This window comes from Eschrichtius robustus, chromosome 10, assembly GCF_028021215.1.
Source record: "Eschrichtius robustus isolate mEscRob2 chromosome 10, mEscRob2.pri, whole genome shotgun sequence".
In the NCBI taxonomy this organism is placed as follows: domain Eukaryota; kingdom Metazoa; phylum Chordata; class Mammalia; order Artiodactyla; family Eschrichtiidae; genus Eschrichtius; species Eschrichtius robustus.
In genome coordinates this window covers 44,192,503-44,217,223 of record NC_090833.1, presented here as the reverse complement: position 1 = coordinate 44,217,223, position 24,721 = coordinate 44,192,503, and the positions used below count along the sequence as shown (strand labels likewise).

At 39.4% G+C, this 24,721-nt stretch overlaps 1 protein-coding gene across 2 annotated transcripts in view; it reads left to right on the top strand.

Moving 5' to 3' along the window:
• The window catches only part of PCSK5 (proprotein convertase subtilisin/kexin type 5), a 451,875-nt gene that overhangs the window by 165,399 nt on the left and 261,755 nt on the right, over window positions 1-24,721 (top strand). For both annotated transcript variants that reach the window (XM_068551986.1, XM_068551985.1), the window contains exon 8: window positions 17,791-18,003. In XM_068551986.1, coding sequence (XP_068408087.1) covers window positions 17,791-18,003 — 213 coding nt within the window. The remainder of the gene's footprint in view (window positions 1-17,790; window positions 18,004-24,721) is intronic.

Here is a 24,721-nt window from a genome sequence, read left to right as displayed (position 1 = left end):
TCAACTGTATGTGTATGACTCTTAACATAATAAAGAGCAATCTGAAATTTCTCATTAAAATGAATCTATTTATGTTAGTAGTACACATAGCCTCATGAGGATATATAGAGAGAGAATGTCCTATATTCAGTAGCTATCATTAAATCAGGTGATATGGACCAATGGTTTTCAAATTTATTATTGCTAGTGAATCTTTCATTCAATGGAAATCTTAACTGGAAGTCTAATATATAAAACAAATACAAATGTGGTACGTTGGTAGAAGGAAAAAAGAGCTAAGATTAGAAACAAGATGATCTGAGAAAGTTATTCAGACATATAGGAAGATTATATTCAGAAATAAATAATTTTAAAAAACTTATTCTATACTCATCATTAATTATAAAAGTAATCCATGCCTGTTACAGTAGATCATTACTATAATGATGAAATTAAAATAGATTTTCCTATCCAACTAGATTACCATTGCTAGGAGTATGGACTACATCTTCCCATACTCCTGTGCACATTCATATACCAAATGGGGATCATATGTCTTTGCATGTTGCTGTTTTCACCTAACAGTGTATCATGGGTATCCTTCTGGGGCAATCCATAGGATAGGACTCATTTATTTTACTCTTTCAAAATTTTTGGAGTATGGAGATACCATAATTTATTCAACTCTCCATTGAGGATCTTTCAAGGTTTTAATCTGGGAAAACAAGGACTTCAGTTTTAAAACAGACCATTTACTTTTAGAGTTAAGGCAGTTACAAAAGAAGTAACTCTTAAAAAGAACAAATTATTCTGACTCCTAGCATTGCACATCTAATTATGGAAAAGCAGCGGTGACTCATTTAAATGTGTTAAGATCAGCATGAGAGGGTTTTTATGTGTTTAATATACATGGGCTTGCGACTTAGCGTAGAGTTGAGTCTAGGATTTGTCATTTACTGCTCTCTGACCTGATTTAGATCAAATTACCTCTCTGCTTCCATTTCCTCATCTACAGTAGGGCGATAATAGTATTTACTTACAAAGATGTTATGAGTGCTAAGTGAGATGATAATGCATATAAAGCAATTGACACAATACCTGGAACATAATAGGTGCTCAAGAAATACCATATATATGTTTTTCTTTCTTTGGAAAAGAGATCGTGTTCTTCCAAAAAACTTTGTATTTATTCTCAGCCCCCCATTCTTCTCTCCTATACCATTTCCACACTGTGGAGTTCTAGATGATTCCATTTAGTTACTTGTAGTGGTAGATTAAAAATAATATGATAAAAGTCAGCATAGACTTTCTGAGTTCTATAATGTCATTTATTTTGTTCTTCCTATGTCTATACTCACCTTCGATTTTACTTGCCTTTATAAAAGCTCATCCTCAGTTTCATCGAGATAACCTCTCGGTATACAAATTCATTTCAGTTATCCATGTTTGTGATTTTTGAAGCAGTATAGCCTTTTCCAGGAAAAAGAAATCTTTCATTCTTCCATTAACAGGCATCAAATGAGTTGGTAAATTTTATATTCTTTGAGATTATTTTATTATTTATTTTATTATTTTATTATTTATATAGATTATTTTGTATAATATATACTGTCAAATATATGGAAAATAATTGGATAATTACGTTATGCAAAGTTAGGTTATAGAACACAATAATGAAATAAATAAGTGATTTATTAGCTGAGTGATTTAAGGAATGAGGGAATAAGTGACTAAAAATAATTCCTTCAAGAAACTAGCTGAAAATCTATGTGGCAGTCTAAAGTCACTGTGACTTTAGGCTGTTGCAGTTTTAACTACATCATCTAGAAACTATAGGAATTGGAATTTCTTCTTTTTATTAAGTTTAGTCAACTTCCGCACTGTAGATAAAGGAGGGAAGAAGACGTCTAAGTTTTATACGTAATACATAAAAGTTTCCCCATTCTAGCAACAAGGCAAAACAAACATAAAAACTATCAAGACTATTTGAGCTAAGGAGAAGTATTATGAATGAAATTAAACCGATGACTGGGGGGAAACAGAACTGATTTAGTTAGGGAGGACAGGGAATCATCTTTGAGGAGGTGATATGTGAATGGAGACATAAATGATAAGAAGCCAGTTAGGTGAAGAAATGTGGAAGGAATGTTCTGTGCAGAAGGAACAGCAAGAGCTAAAAAGCACCCTAAGTGGAGAATGATTAGGGTGTATCTCCAGAACAGAATGCTAATTTGGGTGTTGGGAGCAACAAGAACAGAAAGCGGGCAGTAGTAGATGGCCACAGAAGTAGGCGGGGGGCTAGCTCAGCAGGGCGTCCTAAACCATGAAGGGGGTCTGCCTTTTAATCTGCTACAGAAAGCCAGTGGAGGTTTTCAGCAGAGTAGTGGCCTGATGGAATACACAGTTTTAAAAGATCACTGCTGTGTAGAGAAGGGACTGCGTGTGGGGCAAGGGATGGGAAGGCAAGAGAGGAAGATTGAAATGGTCCAGGAAAGAGGTGATAATGAGTTGGACTTGGGTGACAGCAATGCCAAGACCTCTGGAGAGATCGGTGGCAAGAGAGAGAAGCCTAAGGATCAAGAAAGATTTCACAAAGGAAATAAATACATTTTGCTCAGGGAGTCCAAGTATTGATTGCCCCCATGCCTTCCGCTTGCTAATCAAAAAATGTAGCAAATATTGAATTTCAAAGTGCTCCCTATTTGTTTACTATAAGTATTTGGCCTAGTAAAATGGAACACTATTTTCAAAGACTTTATAACAAAATCAGAATTGATTCCATTTATAGCCCCTTTAGAATTAATGTGCCAAAATTGCATTAGAGAAACTATGTTAAACAGACCATGTCACAATTGACAACTTGCTCTTTCTCTCAAAGATAGCACTATATTTGCTGCTACAGAGCTATAAAATTATATGCAAGAATTAGAAGTATATCATTTGGGCTGCATGAAAATAATAATAATAATAATAGTACATTTAACATTTGCCAGTCTACTGCAGTATAGTTACTCTCCTAAGCCCTAAAATAGATAACTTTTAATCTTCACAATAATTTCATAAGATATATACTCTTCTCCCCAATTTTGTAGAAAACAGATATTCAGCATAGCTAAAAAAGTCAGAATGTGGGCCTCAACGAAATCTAATAGATTTTTTTTTACAAGTTGTCATTTCTCTTCTGTTTGGCACATCTGTCCTCCTCCCTCCATCTGTGACCACATACTCTAGCTTTTCTCCTGTTACTATGGTGAATTAATTGCTCTTCTACCTAAGTCCACTGCCTCCAATTCTTCACTTGACCCCATTCCTTCTCACCTCATCAGTGACATGGCTCCATCAGTTAGCTTCTCTTTCATCTTTAAAATTTCCCTCTCAAATGTATTATTGCCATCCACAAACGTTCACACTGCTAATTCTCCTATCTCAAAAGAGAGAGAGGAGAATCCATCTGTGGGCTCCTATCTCCTTCCAATTACTGCCTCATTTTTTTTTTTCACTTTGAAACAAAATTCCTTGAAACTGTGGTCCATACTTGCCCTCTACAACCTCATTTGTCCTATCATCTGGCAAGCCACGGCATCAGGACTCTGCCCCATCATTCCACCGAAGCTGTTCTTATCAAGGTCACCGTGAAACCCAGTACTCTTCTCTGAGTTCTTATCTAATTTGTCCTGACAGGGACTCCTGCCTGCTTCTTTCTATCCACAATATAACATACATGCACTCCAGCCCTTCAGAACCCCTTTTTGGCAATTTTTATCCCTTCTTCTATGTATTAGATTTACTTACCTTGTTAATTGATTGTCTCCTCCATGAAGGCCCTGAGTTTGACTGTTTTGTTCTCTACTGTATCCCAAGTACCCAAAACAGTGTCTTGTACTCTGTAGGTATTTAGTGAATGAATGTATGAATGACTTCCATGCCAATTTGCTGCGTCTACTGAGTTAATTTGCTTAAGGGTCACACTTGCATTGTTTTTGGTTAATATTTTGGAAATGAGTTATTAACATACATGGAATAGTCTGGTGATTAGTGTACCCAGACTCTGCATTCAGACTCTTCAGTGGGTTCTAATACCTTGCCTTTTTCGAGTTAATTAGCCTCTCTGAGGATCAGTTTGTTCCTCTATACAATGGAGCTAAATGCTAGTAATTAGTTTATAGGACTATTATGAGGATTATATGATTAATGCCTGTTAAATACTCAGCAGAGTTCCTGGAACATAAGAATCTCTCATTATGTTATGAATCTTTATCATCACTAAAAGGGCAAGAGTAATAAAAGTAAAATACTGATTAATCAGGTAAATATTATAAAAAGTTTTTATTGTTCCAAATCTCTGGGTTTAATCAATTTCATATTGCTGAATGGTCCTTAGGGAAGGTAAGTATATAATCTTGAGATTATTATTAAGGAATGTTCAGAATAAATCGGAGAAAATACCCAAGGTTTTCTAAAGCTTTTCCGTAAAACACTAATTAATAAAATGCTAAAAAAGGTGGGGGGATGGAGGGATTTTGCTATCAAATACACTTGAGGAACACCACTTATTATATGTTTCCTTTAGAAATTTAAAAGCATATTAAAGGCTCTGAGAAGTCCTGCAGTAGAGAGATGTGTTTAAGTTTATTTAATCAATGTTCTAACCTTTAACCACACCAAAGCTTTTATGTTCATGACTTTTTTGAATTGCTGTTAAATTTCACTTTAAATTCTTTAGAATTTCTTAGTGAAAATTCAGCTAAACTTATTAGAGTCAGAATGTTAGAACTGGAAATAATTTTAGTGACTGAGTTGTTTTTACCAACACTAATGTATTTATTTACTTGATGTCACTGCCATTCACCCAATCTCCCTTCCTAGAACTCGTCATTTCCTCTTTTCTTCGATCTAGTCAAATAATAAGTCTTCCCTTCCTGTACTACTTCTGAAAAGTCTATGGAATCTGCCCTCTTGTCCTCACAACTAGAACCAACATCTCTCGTATAGACTTTGGCAATAGCATAATTTCAAAACTTCCATCTTCCCAGCTTGAGCTTCAACTTTCAATTCAGCATGAACACCACAGCCAAAGAAGTATTTTTATATGTAAATCTTGTCATTTGTCTTCTCTTTAAAATTCATCACTGCTCCCTGTGACCAACAAGGAACATTCTAAGCTTCTTAGGAGGGCACATAGGGTCTCTTACAATTTTGGCAGGAGTCTCAGAATCAAAATCTTGAGAAAGGATAGTTTAAGAAAAAGTTGCTCTCATTCAAACAGATACGATTTCACTTACCATGGGATCCTTTGGCTTGGCTCCTGGGTATGACTGCAGACTTCCCTCGGGGGAAACTCTTGGCTTCATCTGCCCACACAGTTCTAAATAAGAAATGATTTTATAAAATGAGTGAGTTGATTGACAATGTTTCAGAGATAGGTGACCCAAGGTTTGGTGTTAGAATAAGGAGCTAATTGCCTAAAATTGTCTTTGATAGACTCTTTATTCATTCATTTATTTCTGATTGCATTCAGGAAACACTCACTGGTGGTTATAATATTCCAGGCAGTTTTCTAGGTGCTAGTGAAAGGTAAATAACACTCAGGACTTGTCTTCGGGGAGCTCACCGTATAACAATGAGTAAAGGTTCTAAACAAAGTGCCAGCAGACTCCCAGATCTGGTGAACAATAAGGACAGACTAAACTACACACAATAACAAAACGTACTGTGTGCAGTCTAGTTGCCTTGCAGTCATCTTTTTTGCCCTAGTTGGGTTATTAAACTTTAATAATGCATTTGATATTCATCAGCAGGCTTCTAATGCATTGACAGCATTTCACAATTTCCTGACAAGTGTGTTTAATAATATCCTTTAGAAAACAAGCAAAAAAACATAGAATTGAATCTTTTCTTTTTTCCGTAATCAGAAAACCCTGTATTCGGGTTGCCAGTACTTCCCTGATTATTTTATTCAAAAAATATTTCTTAAGTATTCACTACATACCAAGCACTGGTTTGACATTTAGCTTAATCTTTTATCTGGAGAAATCATGGGGCTCATTGTAGATATTGTAGGATTATGGCTTATAGTGTTTGCTTTGCCATTTTATCTACAAGTATACTTTCAATTTCAGATTCTTTTTATTTGAGCATTTTAGGCTTTGGGGTTATCAATTAAGGCATTCCAATGAATTCATGACAGAACCAGTGTCAAGGATGAGGAACAAAAGTAGGTGAAATCGGAATCATTGGTCTCTAACTCCCTGTTGGAACAGTGGCCTTCATCCCGTCTTCACTCTGCTCTTCCATTCAGGGGTCCACGATGGAAACTAGTCTCTTATGAAGTCTCTGATTAGTATATCTCCTTTCTATCATCAATTTCCTTTTCAATTCACCAGATTTTACAACTGACTGAATATTTAGAATATTTGCTGAAAGCACAAGCATGCTTTATTATCACACATTGTCTCATTTACACACGTGCACACACACAATTTCTCCACCCTTAAATTAAAGGCACATGTTCACGAGAACAGGAGAGAAGAGGTATAATGAGCTTATATAATAAAGCAGTAATGATAATCGTAATAAAATTAACCAATTCCACTCGGGAAGGATTTGTTTTTATCTGATATACACCCAGCTATAGCAGGCTTGGTACCAGTTTGCATTTTAGTAAATGACAGATTGTTGTTAAATTAGTTGGCAAATGTAAAACTTTGAAATAATATATGGGTAGGCAAAGATAGACAAGGGAGCTTTTTTTATATCGGTTCCACTTCATGAAAATTGACTTTATTTATTTATTTTTGGCTGCGTTGGGTCTTCGTTGCTGTGCACGGGCTTTCTCTAGTTGCAGCGAGCAGGGGCTACTCTTCTTTGAGGTGCGCGGGCTTCTCATTGCGGTGGCTTCTCTTGTTGCGGAGCACAGGCTCTAGGCACGTGGGCTTCACTAGTTGTGGCTCACGGGCTCAATAGTTGTGGCTCGTGGGCTCTAGAGTGCAGGTTCAGTAGTTGTGGCTCACGGTCTTAGTTGCTCTGCGGCATGTGGGATCTTCCCGGAGCAGGGCTTGAACCCATGTCCCCTGCATTGGCAGGCAGATTCTTAACCACTGCACCACCAGGGAAGTCCCAAAAATTAACTTCAACTGGAGTTTATTTTTAAAATCCTCCCTTAGAATTTAACTATGTACTGATGGAACTCTGTGTTTTTAGAACTTTAACAAAGCTAAGAAATGACTTGCCAAATGGACCCAGTAGAACATTATCCATTTTGGAAACAAAGAAATAGATGTTTTCATAAATACATAGGTGGTTTCACATTCTGTAATTGAAGATTATCTGATATCCAAGTATCAGATTTAGATTACTGTATTATTGGGATTTGTGATGCATTTATATGGAAAGTAGCACAAATTTATCCTAGCTTTGTATAATTCACATCAAGTATTTATTGTCACCTTGTTTCTAGTTTAGAGATTTGTTATTAACACTGTGAGTAGTTTTTTTTTTAACTTTTGCAAATTCCATTCCAATTCCCTTTGTTCTACTCATGGATTAAGCAGATATCAGTAACAGTCCTCTTTTCTTTTAGTTTGTTTTGTTCTATTTTTAGTGACTCCTGGGCCACCCGGGGGATAAATGAGGTCCATATCACAGGAGCCATTCTAATATAGTCTGGATGTTCCTGTTGTAGGGAAGATACAAAATCCTACAGGGAGTGGATTAGGTCAAGTTGAGGTTCATACCAATTCTGAGTGTCTGTGATTCTAAATATAGATTTGAAAAAGCTGATGGGAAGGACAGATACATAAATTTCCTTCAACAAAACATGGCAGCAACCAGAAAAGAAAGGCCACTGTGTAATAAACAAGGATAAATTGAACTGAGTTGATAGTATCCAATGATTTAAACGTATATATGGCTTTTATTGCAGACTTTCTTTTCACTTGCCCTGAGCCTACATTCCTCATCCTTAAGAGGAAAACAATCAAATTTAATATTCAGGATTGTAAACATTATTATGATTATTACCTCTGATAGCCTCTCGAGTTAGGCATAGGAATAATTTTCACAGGATCTCCCCCAGTTTCAAGATTTGAAAACCAAGTCTTGGCAAAGTAGGTAACCTGGTCATTAAGAAGCATGACTGTGGGTCAGACTCAGGTCTGTCTTCCAAGCCTGTGCTCTTGGCCCCCATGCTCTATGTGATATCTGCTCTGAAGAAGTGCGTCATACAGGCCTGTGTCTGCATAGTCAGCTCTCAGCCAACAGTAGCTTTAATTCTAGTCATGAAAGTGAACACTGCAACAGGGACCTCGCTCTCCTCTGAACTCCTGGGAAATTTATCATCTAGGCAAACTGATTTGGCATATCCTGAACTTCACTGGCTTCTCTCTTTCTCTTCATCCCTGGGTGCAGCCTGTGATGATGTAGAAAGTATCGGCTTTAAAAGTCACAAAGACCAGAGTTGAAATCTCAGTTTGGTTTCTCTCTAGCATTTTGACCTGGAACAAGTTACTAAGTTATCAGAGCTTCCATTTCCCTGAGACAAGGCTATGATAATACTTACTTTATGGAGCCATCATGAAAACCGACTGAGGTATCACATACACAGTGCTCAGACCAATTGCTGGTCTCCCCCCGAGAGGAAGGCCAACGTTTGGTGCATCTTTAAGGACCCTAGAGTATCCACCACAGTCTAGTAAATAATATAAGCTTAATATCAATTGTAATTTTTTCAGAAGTGTGATTTGCTTTCATTTGAATCAGGATTATGTTTATGGGAAGAAACTGTAAGGGGCTGATTTTCTCCCTTTCAGAAATGTTATGAGCTACTCCGCAAAAGGTCAAAGTCATTGCTTCATGGAGTAGAGGCCTGTGACATTCAAGCCGCAGGATGGGCTTCAGAGAGGGGCAGCTTTGCTCACCCCTTCAGAGCTGAGCTGGGAGTTGGAACCAACCCACAGGAGGCATTCTCTAACCCACAGGAGGCATTCTCTACCCCACAGCTAACTTAGAGAAGAGTATTAACTTTTCATTATTGCTGGAGTATCCATCCTTCTTTCCAAGTGCCTTTCCAAACATTTACAATAAATTCCTTTCATACCCCTATTGATAATAAATGTTTTTATTCTCTGTGAAAGGAATTTTTCAAATTCTACTCCTTCAATATAATTTAAAGGTGATGGTCTCTTTCTGGGCAGTTTGAAAATAGGGAATTAATGTGAATATGGAAAATATCCTCCTCCATTTCATAAGTCTGGCTCTCCTGAAAGTCTGAGCATGACACTGCATTTGCTCTGCGATGATCCAAGGTGGAGAAACCTTTGGGAGGTATGTCTCTTTTTCCCTCAAAATGGGAGTGCTGGGATGGTGAATGTACCCAGAATAGCTGCGTTGGTGCTGTTCATTCTTGTGATTATTTCAGAGGGCAGATGACATTCAAACGTACTTTTTCAGTTGCTTGGAATGAGAAATTGACAAACCCAATCTGCATGCTTCTCCCCACGACTGGTGTTAGCCTTCCCCAGGCCCTGGGAAAACTGCTCGAACAGGGCTCAGAGCTTGCAGGACTGTGGGAGTGACCAGAAGTAAATAATAACCAGAGTCTTTCTGAGGCTTCTGTGAGTCAGATGAGGAAGACAAGGGCTGAGAAAAAAAAAGGAGGCATTGATCAGTATGAATTAACCATAGATAAACATGAAAAGCAGACAGTTACTTGGGGATTGTTGATTTGGCAAATGAGATAAAGCAGGAAGGGAAGGGTTTTGGGGTTTGTTTCTGGTTTTTTGTTTGTTTGTTTGTTTTTTTGTTTTTCCTCTAATGCACTATTGCTAAGCAGTATTTCTCTAAACCATGTTGTTAAGCATTTTTAGGAATACCCAGTGTCAGTACTAGTCAGTGGGGATCAGCATTGGTTGAGGTGAGACTGGATTATCTGGTCCTAGCTTTTCTGCCACTGAATGGCTCTGCTCACTTTATTCCCTTTATTTCCTCATGTAGAAATGTAGAATTTCACTGTACGAACCTCTTATGTGTCCAGCTTTAAATAATATCCATAGCACATTCTTCGCCTCCACATTTTTATTATGTGGAGTTTCTAAATGTACAGCGAATCTGCAGGTTAACAGGAATAAGATTATTTGCTTGAAAGCATATTTATTTCCATTAGTAAACACACATGGTTTTTATTTACTCCTAGATCTTCTACTATCCTTTCTCCATGAAAGACTGATTTTCTTCTTCCAATTATACTGTAAAAATAACCAAAGTAAACGAAATCTACCCTGATGTAATACCACTCTCAGGGGCCAAGGGTTACACCATTGAGCACTTGGTGATAAAGTGTAAAGAAGCTGTATTGTGTGTCCAAGTCCTCTGTCAGCTCTTCTGAAGAAAGGGAAGCTCTGATAACAGGACTTGATTCTACACGCCTTCAGTGAGCTGATGCTCTATTGAATTTATATTCTGGCAGATGTGGTGAATAAGCAACTCAGTTTGGGTTTTTTTCTTCTTTCTATTCACACAATAAATATAAAAGTAGCTTTTTATCAGGAACCTGAGCCTGGGGTAGTTCTGTATTTGCGGTGTTGATTGATTATTCTTTACACTAGTCTTCGGCCGTATGAGTCCAAGGGTCCTTTTAGAAAACTGAGCTAAAGTCACCTTTAGGTTCCCTGAATTCAGTGCATCATGCTTCTCCTTCATGTACTAGAACACAAAGAATATCGTGGAAAGACCCTAAATGTAGATATAAGTGGCGTTTTTAAATGTGGCATTTTACCAGAAATGCTTACAACTGTTGTCACCAGCAGCTGATCCCACAATCATAATCAGGCTGTTTATTCCTTTAAAAGGGAAGTCGACTGCATTTGGTATGCTCCGGAAACATATAGAATGGATTTTCATTTGTGCCGGATAAAATTAATATCATCACGAATAACTGCATCTAGTATTTTTAGTGTGTTATTAAAAAGTCAACAGAACATAAAAAATTGCTTAATATATATGGCTTAGCGACCTACTGTGTACACAGCAAATCAGAATACAGAAAACCTGACGTGGGGCAGAAAAGGTGGGTGAGGTTGAGATGGAGAGGAAGAAAGAGGCGGGAATGAAGTCCTATCACTTGAGAAAAGGCAGGAAGACAAAAATGCGGAGAAACAGGTTGCCATTCACAAAAGCCTTCTTTAACTGCATTTGTATTTTCAGTCTTTTTCTTTCATCAGCCATCCTTCGGTAGGCTAAGTAGCATAAAATGAGATTGGTGAAGACACTCCCACAGAGTGCTTTTTGTAAGTCACTGGACCGCTAGGGAAGTCCGACAGTTTGGTTTTAAAATGCTTAGAGTCATTCCTCTGTTTACCTTAGTAATTCTGAGAGCTCAATAACTAAACATTCTGAGAGCAGAGCGGAATCGAGTGAAACCTGTATACTCTGCACATCGGACGTTCCGACTTGTAGAGTAGATCTTAAAAATGAGAGTCAGGTGTGCTTATTTTCCAGGTGAGGATACTTGTGGCTGGCAAAGTTAGCACTTCAGCATGGAATTGTTCCTGATAAAAGCAGCACTTAATCCCTGGATTCCTGACCCTCCGAGGCCACGTCTCCTTCTTTTACTCCTTTAAAAACATCTCATATCTGCCTCATTCGATTCCCTTGGGCTTTGGTGGGGAGTGACCCACTTTATTTCCTGGGTCCAATTCCGTCTCATACAATTAATTTCCCTACCCCCATCTCCATCTTGCCCAAATGCACTGATTGAAGAAACAAGTCTTGGGCTTTAGTCTTTCCCAAAGACATCTGATTACGTCTGTCTCATGACTACGTTCTCTTGATGTCTTCCCAAAGAAGACTTTTTCCCACCAGGTTACACCAGTGTTGTCTCCAAGGCATCGGAAGCTGTGTGCTCCTGATTTGTTTTCAATTGTGGATTATATTTCTTTTCAGATTACTTTTCAGGTCGCCTTTAAGGAGCCTTCATTTTCTTGTGAATCATCTGTCCTATTGATGATCATGATTCAAAGAGTTATTAAGTATTTAAAAAGCAATATGTATTTTTAAATTCTGAAACAAACATCTTGGGTGAGCACTACAAAAACCTTTCCAAAGTTTGTTGTTGCTGTTGATTTGCCTTTACATCATGATTCTGGACCCAGACCTGTTTCTTTCAGTGAACGCTGCGCTGTTAAGGAACAGGATTTATTTTGGAAATGCTTTTCAGAATGTTTTTGAGCTTTAAAAGATGAACAGTTCTCTCTTCATATCTCAGCTACCGAACAGTTGTAGGTGTCCTTGTCTTTCTCCAGCCTCTTCCAACCTGAAGCCCCTTTATCTGTGAACCACGTATGGAAGAGCTTCCATAGAGGGCTGCGCTCTTCTCTCACCGATATACGAAGATCAGAAAAAGGCAGGGAGCAGAGCAATGAGGGGCTTTGGTAAACTGGGTATCAGGCTGTACTTGGAAGACATCACACTTAAAAGAGAGTTCCTCCTCCTACAGTTGTTTTATTGTGTCTCTTCATGTCGACACATACAGATATGTAGGTCTGATCAGACTTATTGGTCTGCCTCTCCTGTCTCCACCCCACTCTCCTTACATGATAGTGTGCCCATTACTTAATGTTACTCAGTTTTTTTAATCTGTAAAAATGCATGTCTAATTTGCTTGAAGTTAACTGATAGATGTGAAAGCACCCAGCACAATGTCCCGTCTTTTGTTTTGCAAGAAGCCTCTGGTCATTTAGTCATGTCCCTTTAAGAATACAGTTGACCCTTGAACAACACAGGTGTGAACTGCACAGGTCCACTTTGAGGCGGATTTTTTTTTCAGTGGTAAGTACTATAGTACTACACAGTCTGCAGTTGGTTGAGTCCACAGATGTGGAGGAACGGTATATACAGAGGGCTGACTCTAAGTTATACATAGATTTTCAACCGTGCGGAGGGTTGGCAACCCTGTCCCCCACCATTGTTTAAGGGTCAACTCTACTTTCTAAGCAATATGGAAAAGAAGTAGTATTAAAATACTAAATACAATCTAGCTGTATTGGCTGAAAAATTATCACACTGTTTTAAAGAAAGAAATTTAGTTCCATTAAAGTCTATACCTCTCTAAACCTGACTTGCAGTGTATGATTTAATTGATAACCCAGCATAAAGTAGCCTTTTCCGACCTGAACCACAAGAAAATCCAGTTTTTTTTTTAGCCTTTAATAATAATGTTTATGGCGTATATAAATTAACTTTTGTAGGGCATACATGAGAAGAAACACATACACAATTAGATACACAATGAAACAGAATCTTTAGAGTTTGGTCAAATTGGTCCTGTGTGGATTTCACAGTATATTTTGCTGTAAATTTACTAACTTTTAACTTGGCACTCAGTTAAATTGGAGGATTCTTTTCCTTTCCTCATTCAAAGTTATATTAATGTAACCAGTTGTAATCACAGTACTTTACCAAACTATACAATAATGTTATTTCCTACGCTTCAGGAAAATACGTGTCTCAAAGATTCTTTTCTCTTTATAATATTCCGCCCACCTTCCCATCTCCCTACATCCCACATTAAGATTTAATTCTTAAATTACTCTGAGCTTTAGAGAAATGTCCAGATTTCTTTTTACCACATATGTTTTGGTTTTCTGAATATTGCACACTAATGAAAATTCCCTGTGCATCTGTAGTAACTAAACCTTTGAATTGCTAATTGTTTCAGATCAGCCCCCTAGATCTTTAGCAGCTGTCTTTATGGCATTTTCAGCCCACAGATTCAGCCTGTTTGTTTCTGGGATTTTAATCATCAGCCCTACACACAGGCACAAAGGTCAGGTTGCCTTGTAGACAGAGTGGTGGCAACATCTGTATGTGCTGTAGCCTCCACCGGGGGCGGCTCATCCTTTATCTCCTCCTCTCACCTTGTGTTAGTCAGCTCGGGCTGCCGTCAGAGAATGCCACAGACTGGGTCAGTGGGGATCAGCTGAAACAACAAAAATGGATTTTCTCACTGTCTGGAGGCCAGAAGTCTGGAAGTCCATGATCAGGGCAGAGTTAGGTTCTGGTGATGCCTCTCTCCTCAGCTTGCACACAGCTGCCTTTTTACAGTGTTGTCACAAGGCCTTTCCTCTGTGCACACACTTTTGTTGTCTCATCTTCTTAAAAGGACGCCAGTCCTGTCTGATTAGGGCCCCACCCTTATGACTTCATTAACCTTAATTGCCTCTTTAAGGGCCCTATCTTCAAACACAGTCACACTGGGGATGTGAAGCTACGTCTTCCATTCGATCCTCCAGCTCCCCGTCTCCCCTTCTCCCCTTCTCTCCACAAGCCTCATGCTCTAGGATACTGATCTCTATGGGATCCAGGTCCTCTGGCTTCTGCTGGGGTTCAGCCTTGGGATACACTGGCAAAAAATGGGAGAGAGGGAGGAAGAGACTGGGGTCTTGCTCAGCACGCATTCCCCTGGCTCCTTCCCTGCAGGGCCGACATGGGTTGGCAAGTCCCCTGACCAGTTTTCAACTCCTATTAGCCCCTCTGTCTCCCGTTTCAGTGACTCCTCTCTCCCTGGCTCCCTTTAGGCAGTGACGGACCCCATACCCTCCTTTGGAGTTTGCCTTTGCCATGCCCAGTTGAATTTAAGCTTTGGCTCTGGCCTTAGGGAACATTTCCGATTCCCAGTTTGCTCATCTGTAAAATAATGATATAGACTTGAATTGTGCAGAATAATGTTTGTACAGTGCTTGGTGCATAGTAAGTTTCTGTGAATGTTAGCCTCTGTGGTTTTTAGTGCACAATGAACCTTCTATGTATAAAACTCCCCTTGATTATAAAACACAAATTATCTCTTAAGAATTAGCCCTAGGTTTTCCCTCTTAATAGAGGAATAAATGTGTTTGTTTCTCTTTATAAAAATCATACATGGTCACGGAAGGAAGGTATAAAAAGAAAATAAAATTCTTTCCTAATCTTACCGAACACGGTAAGTTCTACTACATCGTCACTTGATGGTAGCTTTAAGCGTAAAACTGTACTACACGTTAACTTCGTTGCGCACACACGCGCATACACTTTTTTCTAAACTGAGACTATACTGTATCATTTTGTATCCTACATTTGTAATGATATTACAACATAAAAGTACCTTCCGAACATTGTCTTATTAAATATTCTTTTAAAATCAAATATGCTTTTAGAGATCTTTTCAGACAGTCATAATTTTACATAGATACATAAATGTGATTGTGCCATATGTGCTTTTTCATCATTTTGTGGGTTTTAATCTATTATCTTGTTATGGTTTAATCTATTATCTTGTTATGGTTCTGTTTAAACCAGGTAGGTTTGGTCATTATCTCGTGTGTTCTGTTGACAGGTCAGGTAAAGCTCTGTTGTGACCGTGCTTTTTTCCCCGTGACACAGCCCCTCAGTGTGTGATGGGGAGAGCACATTTTGGTGATGAAATGGAACCTTCTTATTCTTCCCTGGCTGCGACATTCTGTCTGTGATGTATAGACATGAGTCAGTCACCAGAGTTTCTCAATCTGGCCATCCACACCATAGTGAGGAGTAATTCCCTCTGGAGAATTGGAAGCATTGGACAAAATCCTTAGTTTATGATGGGTTGGTGATTTTTGCATCCTTCTCTATGTTTCGTGAATATTTGGATGGGAAACTGAAGGATGGTAAACCAGGTCCAGCTGTCTAGTGGCAATAACATCCAGAAGTTTCTCCCCCTCTCTCTTCATGAATTTTTCCCATTCCTGTGTAATCATATTGCATTTTTCCACATTGAAGGGCAAAAAGAAATCCATGCTCAGGTCAAGTCAAATCCTGTCATAAATGTTCTGTTCCCTGAGGATTCAAGGTCAGGGAGAGTTTATCAAAGATACTCCAGATTCTTTCTCGTCTCTCTTTCCTTGGCTCTTTTTTCCAGAAATTCCAGGACAACACTCCAAATACTTTTTCCTCCACCTGACACCAGAAGAGTTGGGGCCTGGAAAGAAGAAAAGAGGTTTAGTCATCACTAGCTTTGTGACTTTGGTTCTCACTTCCTAATTACAAAGTGATAGACTTGACCTACGTGTCCTCCAGCGTGCCTTGTAGTTTTAAAATGGTAGAATTTCTGAAGGATTCAGCTATAACTGTTCTGAGAGATGCTCTTCACTTTGGCTTATTTTTCTCTTTTCTTCTGAAGATCTCATCTTACAGAGAAAAATAGTCCATATGCTTCAGTACATCTGTGTTCTACTTTGCTTCTTCTCCTTAATTATTTTATGACCTTAGGAAAGTCTTTGAGTTTATGCCAAGTTTTGGCATAAAGAATGTAAGAAAAACTTCTTGGATCTGGTTGAAGAAGGTATCCACAGTCAAATGTGTTTGGAAATTACTTCAGATCGTGCCCCCCTCTTAGTTTTGCAATGAACCGTCACTCACTAAAGACTCTTAGAAGTTCTGCAATAAGGGAACCTGTTTAATTTTGCTTAATTCAGAGTTTCCCAAACGTATTTGATCTTGAAATCCTTTTATTTCTGGTAGCATCCATAACATCCCTCATAATTAATGTCCCTGCCATGCATAGAGGAAGCACAGCTCTGGAAGGGAGGACATCATCCCAAATTCTGCCCTTTATTGATGATGTCATCTCAGAATAAATACATTACCTCTGTGCACCTCACATTGCTCATATATCAAATGAGGGTACATAATAGCAGCCACTTCATGCGGATGAAGATTTATAGGAATATAATATGACTATGGTAATTGTGACTAATAATATTCCAACTCTGAGGTCTGGCTGTCTGGGTTCAAATTTTGTCTTTCCACTTACTGGCTTGTGACCTTAAAAACATTACTTCTGTACCTCAATTCTTTATCTGTGTGATGGGGACAAAAATTGTACCATTCTCACAGAGTTGTTGGAGGACTTCAGTCTGATTCATGTAAAACATTTAGAATTGTGCTTGGCCCGCGGTAGGTACCTAGTAAAATGGTAGCCCTTATGATCGTCATTGTTGGTGCTCTTGTTACTTCTATGACTATATCAGGTGAAAGGTAATTATTTTAGTTTCTTTTTTTAATTGGGATATAATTGACATATTAGTTTCAAGTATACAACACTAATGATTCATTATTTGTATATATTTGTGAAATGAACACCACTGTGAGTCTAGTTAACATCCATCACCATACATAGTTACAGTTTTTTTTCTTGTGATGAGAAATTTTAAGATCTACTCTCTTAGCAACTTTCAAATGTACAATACAGTAGTATTAACCATAGCCGTCATGCTGTACATTGCATCCAGATTAGTTTTGTCTTTTTTTTTAAGTATATTTATTTATTTATTTATTTTTGGCTGCGTTGGGTCTTCGTTGCTGTGCGCGGGCTTCCTCTAGTTGCGGCGAGCGGGGGCTACTCTTCACGGTGGCTTCTCTTGTTGCGGAGCACGGGCTGCAGGTGCACAGGCTTCAGTAGTTGTGGCTCGTGGGCTCTAGAAAGCAGGCTCAGTATTTGTGGCACGGGGGCTTAGTTGCTCCACAGCATGTGGGATCTTCCCGGACCAGCAATCGAACCCGTGTCCCCTGAATTGGCAGGTCCACCTGGGAACCTTAACCACTGCGCCACCAGGGAAGTCCTATTTTAGTTTTTAAAAGCAACTCCTCTTACTTCAGAAAGCAGCTTAGATCCAGCACACTATTAATGTAGCATCGTACCCCTTCTGCAAATGCTTCATTCTGCCATGTTGATATTGATCTTGTCTTCATCTAGGGTCTGTGACCCATGTCTTCCATCATCTAAGTTTTTCTGTTTGTGTGCAGGGGCGGAGAGGCCTCGGCTCTGTTTTTGTCTGGGCATCGGGAAATGGTGGGAGGAGCAAAGACCACTGCTCCTGTGATGGCTACACCAACAGCATCTACACCATCTCCATCAGCAGCACAGCCGAAAGCGGAAAGAAGCCTTGGTACCTGGAAGAGTGTTCGTCCACGCTGGCCACAACCTACAGCAGCGGAGAGTCCTATGATAAGAAAATCGTATGTGATATTTGCATGTCTGGCATGATTGGTTTATTTATCTTTCACTTTGAAACACAAAGGGAGACCATACATTTATATGCACAAGTAATATATGGAAATAGAAAGATTAACTGATTACTCAACACAGGTATTTGTAAATATTACCATTCCGTTACCAAGTCATTGAAAAAGCCTGTCTGGGTCATTACATTCCAGCATTGAATGTGGCCTTAGACATGATTAAGCTTCAGTTTTATTGAAGACAAATGAATGGACTACATTCACCTTGTGAGTTGGTGGCAGAGAAGAGGCTGGGTGGGATTCTCAGCCCAGTTCCCTATCACTCTGTCCCCGTACTGCCTTTGAACTTCAGCTTGAGTACTTTGGTTTCAAAGTAGGTACAACAAATTCAGTGTGACCTAAACCTATGTAAAAGGTGCTTCTCTAACACTGCAGCACAGAGTTTGCCTGAGAAGCACATTAGTCCTGTGTGATCTGCTTACCAACGTGCTCTGCAATCTATGCAGGTGGTAAAATGGTTAAGAGTTCAGGTTTGCAGGACCAGCCTGCGTGGGTTTCATTCACTCTGGAACTATTTACTAGCTGGGTAACTTTGGATACATTACTTAATTTTTCTGTCTCAAGATCCTTACCTGTAAAATGAGGACATTTAATAATACCTAGTTCATGGAGTTATTTCGTGATTATGAGGAAGTAGATAGAAAGTGCTTTGCACACTACCTGACCCATTGGTGCTCAAGAAAGGTCTGACTTTTAGGATTCCCCACACTGTGCAACTGACTCTAAATTTCAGACACCTTTGCACTTTGCTCTTTTCCTGATCATGGTTTTATAAAATGTCTTGGGGTTTGTCTTTCTAAAGTGGAGCTAAGCTGCTATACATGACACTTTTTAGCATTTAGCCAACACCCTGCTTTCAGATCCTGTGATTCACGCAGGTTTGGTTCACTCTGCGATGCTCCCTCTGGCTTTATACAGCAGTGGAAATAGAGGTGATAAGATACTACCTCCTTCATGTAATTCTTCATCCGTATCTATTTGGTTCCTCTTGATTCCTGATTACTATAGGATTTTCATGTTTGATTTCTCGGCTACCTTTTACTATCCTCTTTAGTTACATTTTTCAGATTGACTTAAATAAAAACTGCCTACCCCTATGCATATCCCATCTGCCCCCATCTTTCTCTAATCCCTTCATAATAATTAGGTTAAAAACATGCACATGAGTAACCCTGGAAGTACCTCCATCATACATCAGTAAACATATTCCACAATACAAAGTGAAATATAAAAGGAGAAAATACAGAGATGACAAGTTTTGAAGTTCCATGGCTTTCTTCATGGGAAAGTGATGCTCTATGATAGTTTACCATCATTATGGAAATGTTTTAATCTAGGAATGTTCCTTTGGCTTTCAAATTTGCTCGTCTCTCAGAGCTCCTGGTCAAGGCCCACTAATACTGAGTGGCATCCATCAGTTCTGCATCATGAAAATCCTGATGAAAACCCTCTGGAATAAGAATTGTCTTCCCGAACTTCTAGAGTCTGAAGGCATGTTAATGAAAACTCGCCATTGCTTCCAAGTAAATATGCCCATCTAGTGCTCTTATTTCCTGTGGGGCAGTTGTTGTGAGAGAGGTGTTTTTAAGTTCCATAAGTGCCTTCCTTAAGAGAAGATTATAATCCAATGGGCAAAATATCAAGGAAGAAGGAAGTGTTGCTGGGTCCCAGATGGAAGAGCACAGTGCGGATAGAGGGACCTCAGAATCGCTACCCTGAGATTTACTCCTTACACTTGACCTTCCTGGGTTTTTCATCACTATTTACTGTGATGGTGTGGTAGCTGCTATGACCCCCCATTGAATGGGTGGTCATTTAGGATTCTTCCACGGACGGACAAATCGATCATTCGGTGGTGAGGGATAGGGCTTGAGAGGAAAGATGGACACCATGATTTAATGTCAATATCCTTGATTCAGGTCATATTTCACTTTGCCCTAGTTGCTGCTTCTGATATCAAAACCTTTACTGACTCACTCAATATATAAAGTTATCTATTTAACTTTTACTTGGCTCTTCCTTTTGTTTAACCTCTCCCATTTTCATGGCAGCAATTTATTACTAATTTTTCTCTAGCCAGTTCTCAGATTCTCTTATTTTGCCTGAATCTCCAGATTACCCTCAATTGGAGAGGAATGTGGTAGCTGTTTCAAATTATAATCTCTAGCTACAGACAGACCACTCAGTGGCTAAGTAACCTTTACGGAGTCTTGGTTTCCTCATCTGTAAAATGGAGGTAAAGCCAGAACCAACCTCATAAATTTTCATGAAGATAACAATATACTGAGCATAATGTACTTACACAACGCCTGTGGCAACGAGCCACCTAGTAAGTGGCTGGTACCCTTGTTCCCCAAGTCAGTGTAGCTTTCTGTATCGTGGGAGCTTAGGCTGGTCGTTTTTCCAGCTGTTGTTAACAGAGGTGCTTGTTGCACCTTCGTCTCTGCAATCTGTAGAACCACGATCTGTTCCACCCACCCCGTAAAGAATGGCACTTTGATGGTGAACATGTTAACAGTTTGAACATGAGTAGAGTTGGCGGCAACATCAGGCTTTTATGGTCCAGCTGCCCCTTTTCCTTCTAGATGTCAGAATGACAAATAATCCTGCTCTGCGCTTGGGACCTTTTCTTCACCACGCTTTGAACCAGATGTCTGTGGGCCCTCAGAGATGCCCGCTTCCTGGTAGTGGCATCCGTGATTGAGTGTTACAGGAACAGCAGTGTCTCCCTTTGTTCTGGGGCGCCCCTCCCCAGTCCATCCATTTCCTTTTGTCATTTGCAGCTTCTTCAGAAGAGCACAGTTGTCATTCTTCATTCATAGAGCACCTTTGTGAGTTGAACTGAGGCAGACGCTGAGGATCCAGGAGAGAGGAAAGATCTCACTGCTTCTGGGAAAGCACTTTGGTTAAATAATTTTTTCTTGTCCTTTTCATGGTGTGCAAGTAGGAAAACCTTGCCCTGAGTTTCAGAACGTAGCCAAGTCTTCATCCCTTGGTTTCCTACCATCACTATCAGTACAGTTGTGGACCTTGGTATTCCACGCATGCTTTAATAGATTCGGATCAGTGATGGCCTTGAACCTTATTATAACAAGTGAAGCAACCAAAATATCAAGATTACTATGATAAGAAGCTCCCCATAAGGTAAATAGAAATCAGTTGAAATGACTGGTTATTATGAAATAATGTTTTTATTAACAACACCGTATACATTTTATTCCATGCCAGACATGTAGTACATTTATAGTTATATTAACATGTCATAAATATAACATTTTTTGCCCTTCTAATGTGTGCCTGGCAGTGTGCTACGCACAGTGAATGCATCATCTCTTTGTATCCTCAAAACATTATGCAGGAAGATCAAGTATTGTCCCCACTTTACAGATGAGAAAACTAAAGTTTGAAAGGTTAAAAGAAACACATCTAGTAAGTGGTAGAGTCTGGATTCCAACCAAAGTTGTGTTGAACCCCCAGCCCACCTTGTAACCAATGTGCTGTCATGCCCCGGATCCTTTCCAGGGACATCCAGCGTGGGGCTGTATGAAAGAATGGTGCTTTTCTTGCCTGTTTGGGGTTCTCTTCACAGTGATTAAAAAAAAAAAAGAAAAATATGTGGACTATATAGGCATCCACTGTTTTTCACTACTTGGCCTACTCTTTCTTCTTTAATTTGAAAAGTAATTTTAATTTTTAAATTTATTACCTTTACTTGCATTTATATTCTTTTTTTTAAATTAATTAATTAATTTATTTATTTATTTTTAAAATTTACTTACTTATTTATTTATTTTTGGCTGTGTTGGGTCTTTGTTTCTGTGCGAGGGCTTTCTCTAGTTGTGGTAAGTGCGGGCCTCTCTTCATCGCGGTGCGCGGGCCTCTCACTATCGCGGCCTCTCTTGTTGCGGAGCACAGGCTCCAGACGCGCAGGCTCAGTAGTTGTGGCTCACGGGCCCAGCTGCTCCGCGGCATGTGGGATCTTCCCAGACCAGGGCTCGAACCCGTGTCCCCTGCATTAGCAGGCAGATTCTCAACCACTGTGCCACCAGGGAAGCCCCTCATTTATATTCTTGATGACAGTGTATTCAAATTTTATAAACTCCGAATACAATGAGCAATTTGCTTCGTAGTCCTTTAGATAGGCGTTGTCCAGTAGAACTTTCTGCGAGGATGGAAAGGTTCTCCATCTGTGCTGCCAAAATGGTAGTCACTAGACACACGTGGCTGTCGAGCATGTTAAATGTGGCCAGTGCAATGGAAGAATTTTAATTTTAATTCCGATTAAATTTTAACTGATTTAAATTTAAATATCCACATGGGACTATTGGTGATTATGTTGAACAGCACATTTTTTATTTTTATGGCTCGCTAATTTTGAATTTCATGCCGTTAGATCTCTTCCTAACCCCCTCAGACGATCGATCGGTCTTCTTGCAAAACACCTAAGCCCTTGGCCAGTCTAAGTGGCTAGTTCCCGTGGCCTGGCGTTGAACTCCCCAAAGTTACCTTTTGCCTTTTGTGTGATTTCAAACCAGGGCCCTCCTGTGTGACACGTGTCATCTGGCAGGAACACTCTTTTCCCAGAAACCACTTCATTTATGCCTCTTCTCAAATTTCCTCTCAGGAAGGCTGTTCTTCCTCACCTTCCCCTGAAAGAGTGGCACTCCCCTCTCCCCACACTCTACCCTTTTATCCTGTTCAGTTTTCTTTCTAGCGTCCTTAGAGCTACTTAACATGATGTTACACATTTTTTTATTGACTGTCTGTTTTCCATGCTAGAATGGAAACCACTTGAGGTTGAAGACTTTGTTCTTTCCCAGAGCCTGAGCTTGATAAATGTTCAAGCGTAACTGACGTTGAGAAAGATAGAAGCCTCACAAGGGGTTTAAACAGTCACAGGAGGCAGGTAGGTGCTCTCTCTCTTTCAGAGAATCTTCCTCTACTGGTAGGATGGAGAAAGGCAAAGGGTACTTGACAATATATTTCACATAGGAAATTGCCTGCAGGAATCCTGCTATGTAAAGCTGTACATCCAACTATTCTTAGTGTCAAGGAGCCTTAAAGATCCTGTCTTTATGTAACCCTTCTCTACCTCCTGAATTTCTCCCAAGTTCTCTGTTAGAGATAAAGCTCCCCTCTCTCCCCAGTCACTCCCATCATTAAATTATCTGTTTCTTTTGGGACTTGTTCAGCCTTTGTCTGTTTTTCCTCTAGTAATTTGTCTCAGTGATTGGAATATGGGGGCCATCGTATTCCTCCTGGGTCTTGTGAGCCAAGGTTTAAATATATGCTCTGCTCAGCCCTCTTCTGATGTCATTTTATTTATTTGTGTTCAAAACAAACTTGCTGCCTGGGGTATCTCAGGGTTGGCCTGAAAGACCAGTTCCATTGGAGGAATTATCTTATTGCTTTTAATATTCCTAAGCAGCTACACATTTCCTTCAGCAGAAAGTACCCTCTCCACTAACGAATTTGTTATTCAGATGCAGTCATTACTATCATCTCTCTGTTTCTCCTTTTGATTTGGGAAATGTCATGATTTTTCATGAGTGAAAGGCTAGCAAATCCAGATGTGTTTAGTTTGTATAGACGTCTGATCCATATTCTCTTGAGAATGTTAAAAAGAAGGAAGGAAAGTTTATGCCTGAAAAATTCTGATTTTGATTGTGGCCCGAAGGAGAATGGCGATACCCACTGGCTGACGGGGGCTGGATCCCAAGGCCGGTTTCGCCATAATTGCTGGTGATGGTCTGGAACTGCCACCTTTGCTCTCATGGGTGACTACACTCTGTAGCTCAGCTTTTTCTTTTGCTGCCATTTCAGGATTTAATACTTCACCACTTACCAGCTCTTTAGTGGCTGCATGTCCTTGGGCTCGTGAATCTCTCTGAGCCTCCATTTCCTTAGTTAATAAATAGTATTGCTATATCTTCCTTGCAGAGTTCTTGTGGATCAAATGTAATTTTATATACAGCTGTGTGCACACATATACACCTATTGCTCATTGCGTTGCTCTTTGCAAGTTGCTGGTGGTGGTGGTTTTAGAAGCAGTGCAGCTAGTGTTAGCAATAGTAGTAGTAAGAGAAATGGCTATACTTTAGCCCCTGGATTGTATATATACACATACACGCATAATTTTTGTAGGCTGCTTATAAGTTTATGTAAGTCTTATTTGGAGAATCGATAAAGAAGTAACCTTGAAGTCTTTCCTAATAAGTGGGAGAGTTTAAAATATAGAACAAAATGAGTATAAAGGAGCTTGACACTAGTAATTCAACTTAACAAATAAATACTGTACCTCTGCTCTGTACCCAGCACTGAGCTGAACATTATAGAGATTCAAACAATGATATAAGATGGGATCCTTCTTTAGTGATAGCAACCTCACATTTATAAGCAAAACCTTACGTTTGTACTTTACAGTTACAGATTTTCATTGCAACATGGGAGTGGAATTTTGTGTGACCTTGTCAGTCATAATTGAATTTTACACCAGTCTTTGTGACTTTGGTGAACACAGAAAGCATTAGTTAGTCTTTGGTGCCTTTATATTTTGCTGTGCTTAATAAATCAGCTTCTCCTATTTTACTCGTTAACACATTTAAGATGTAGTTTCTACTCTTATCCTCCTCCAGAGCTGTGTCTGAAACAGGTT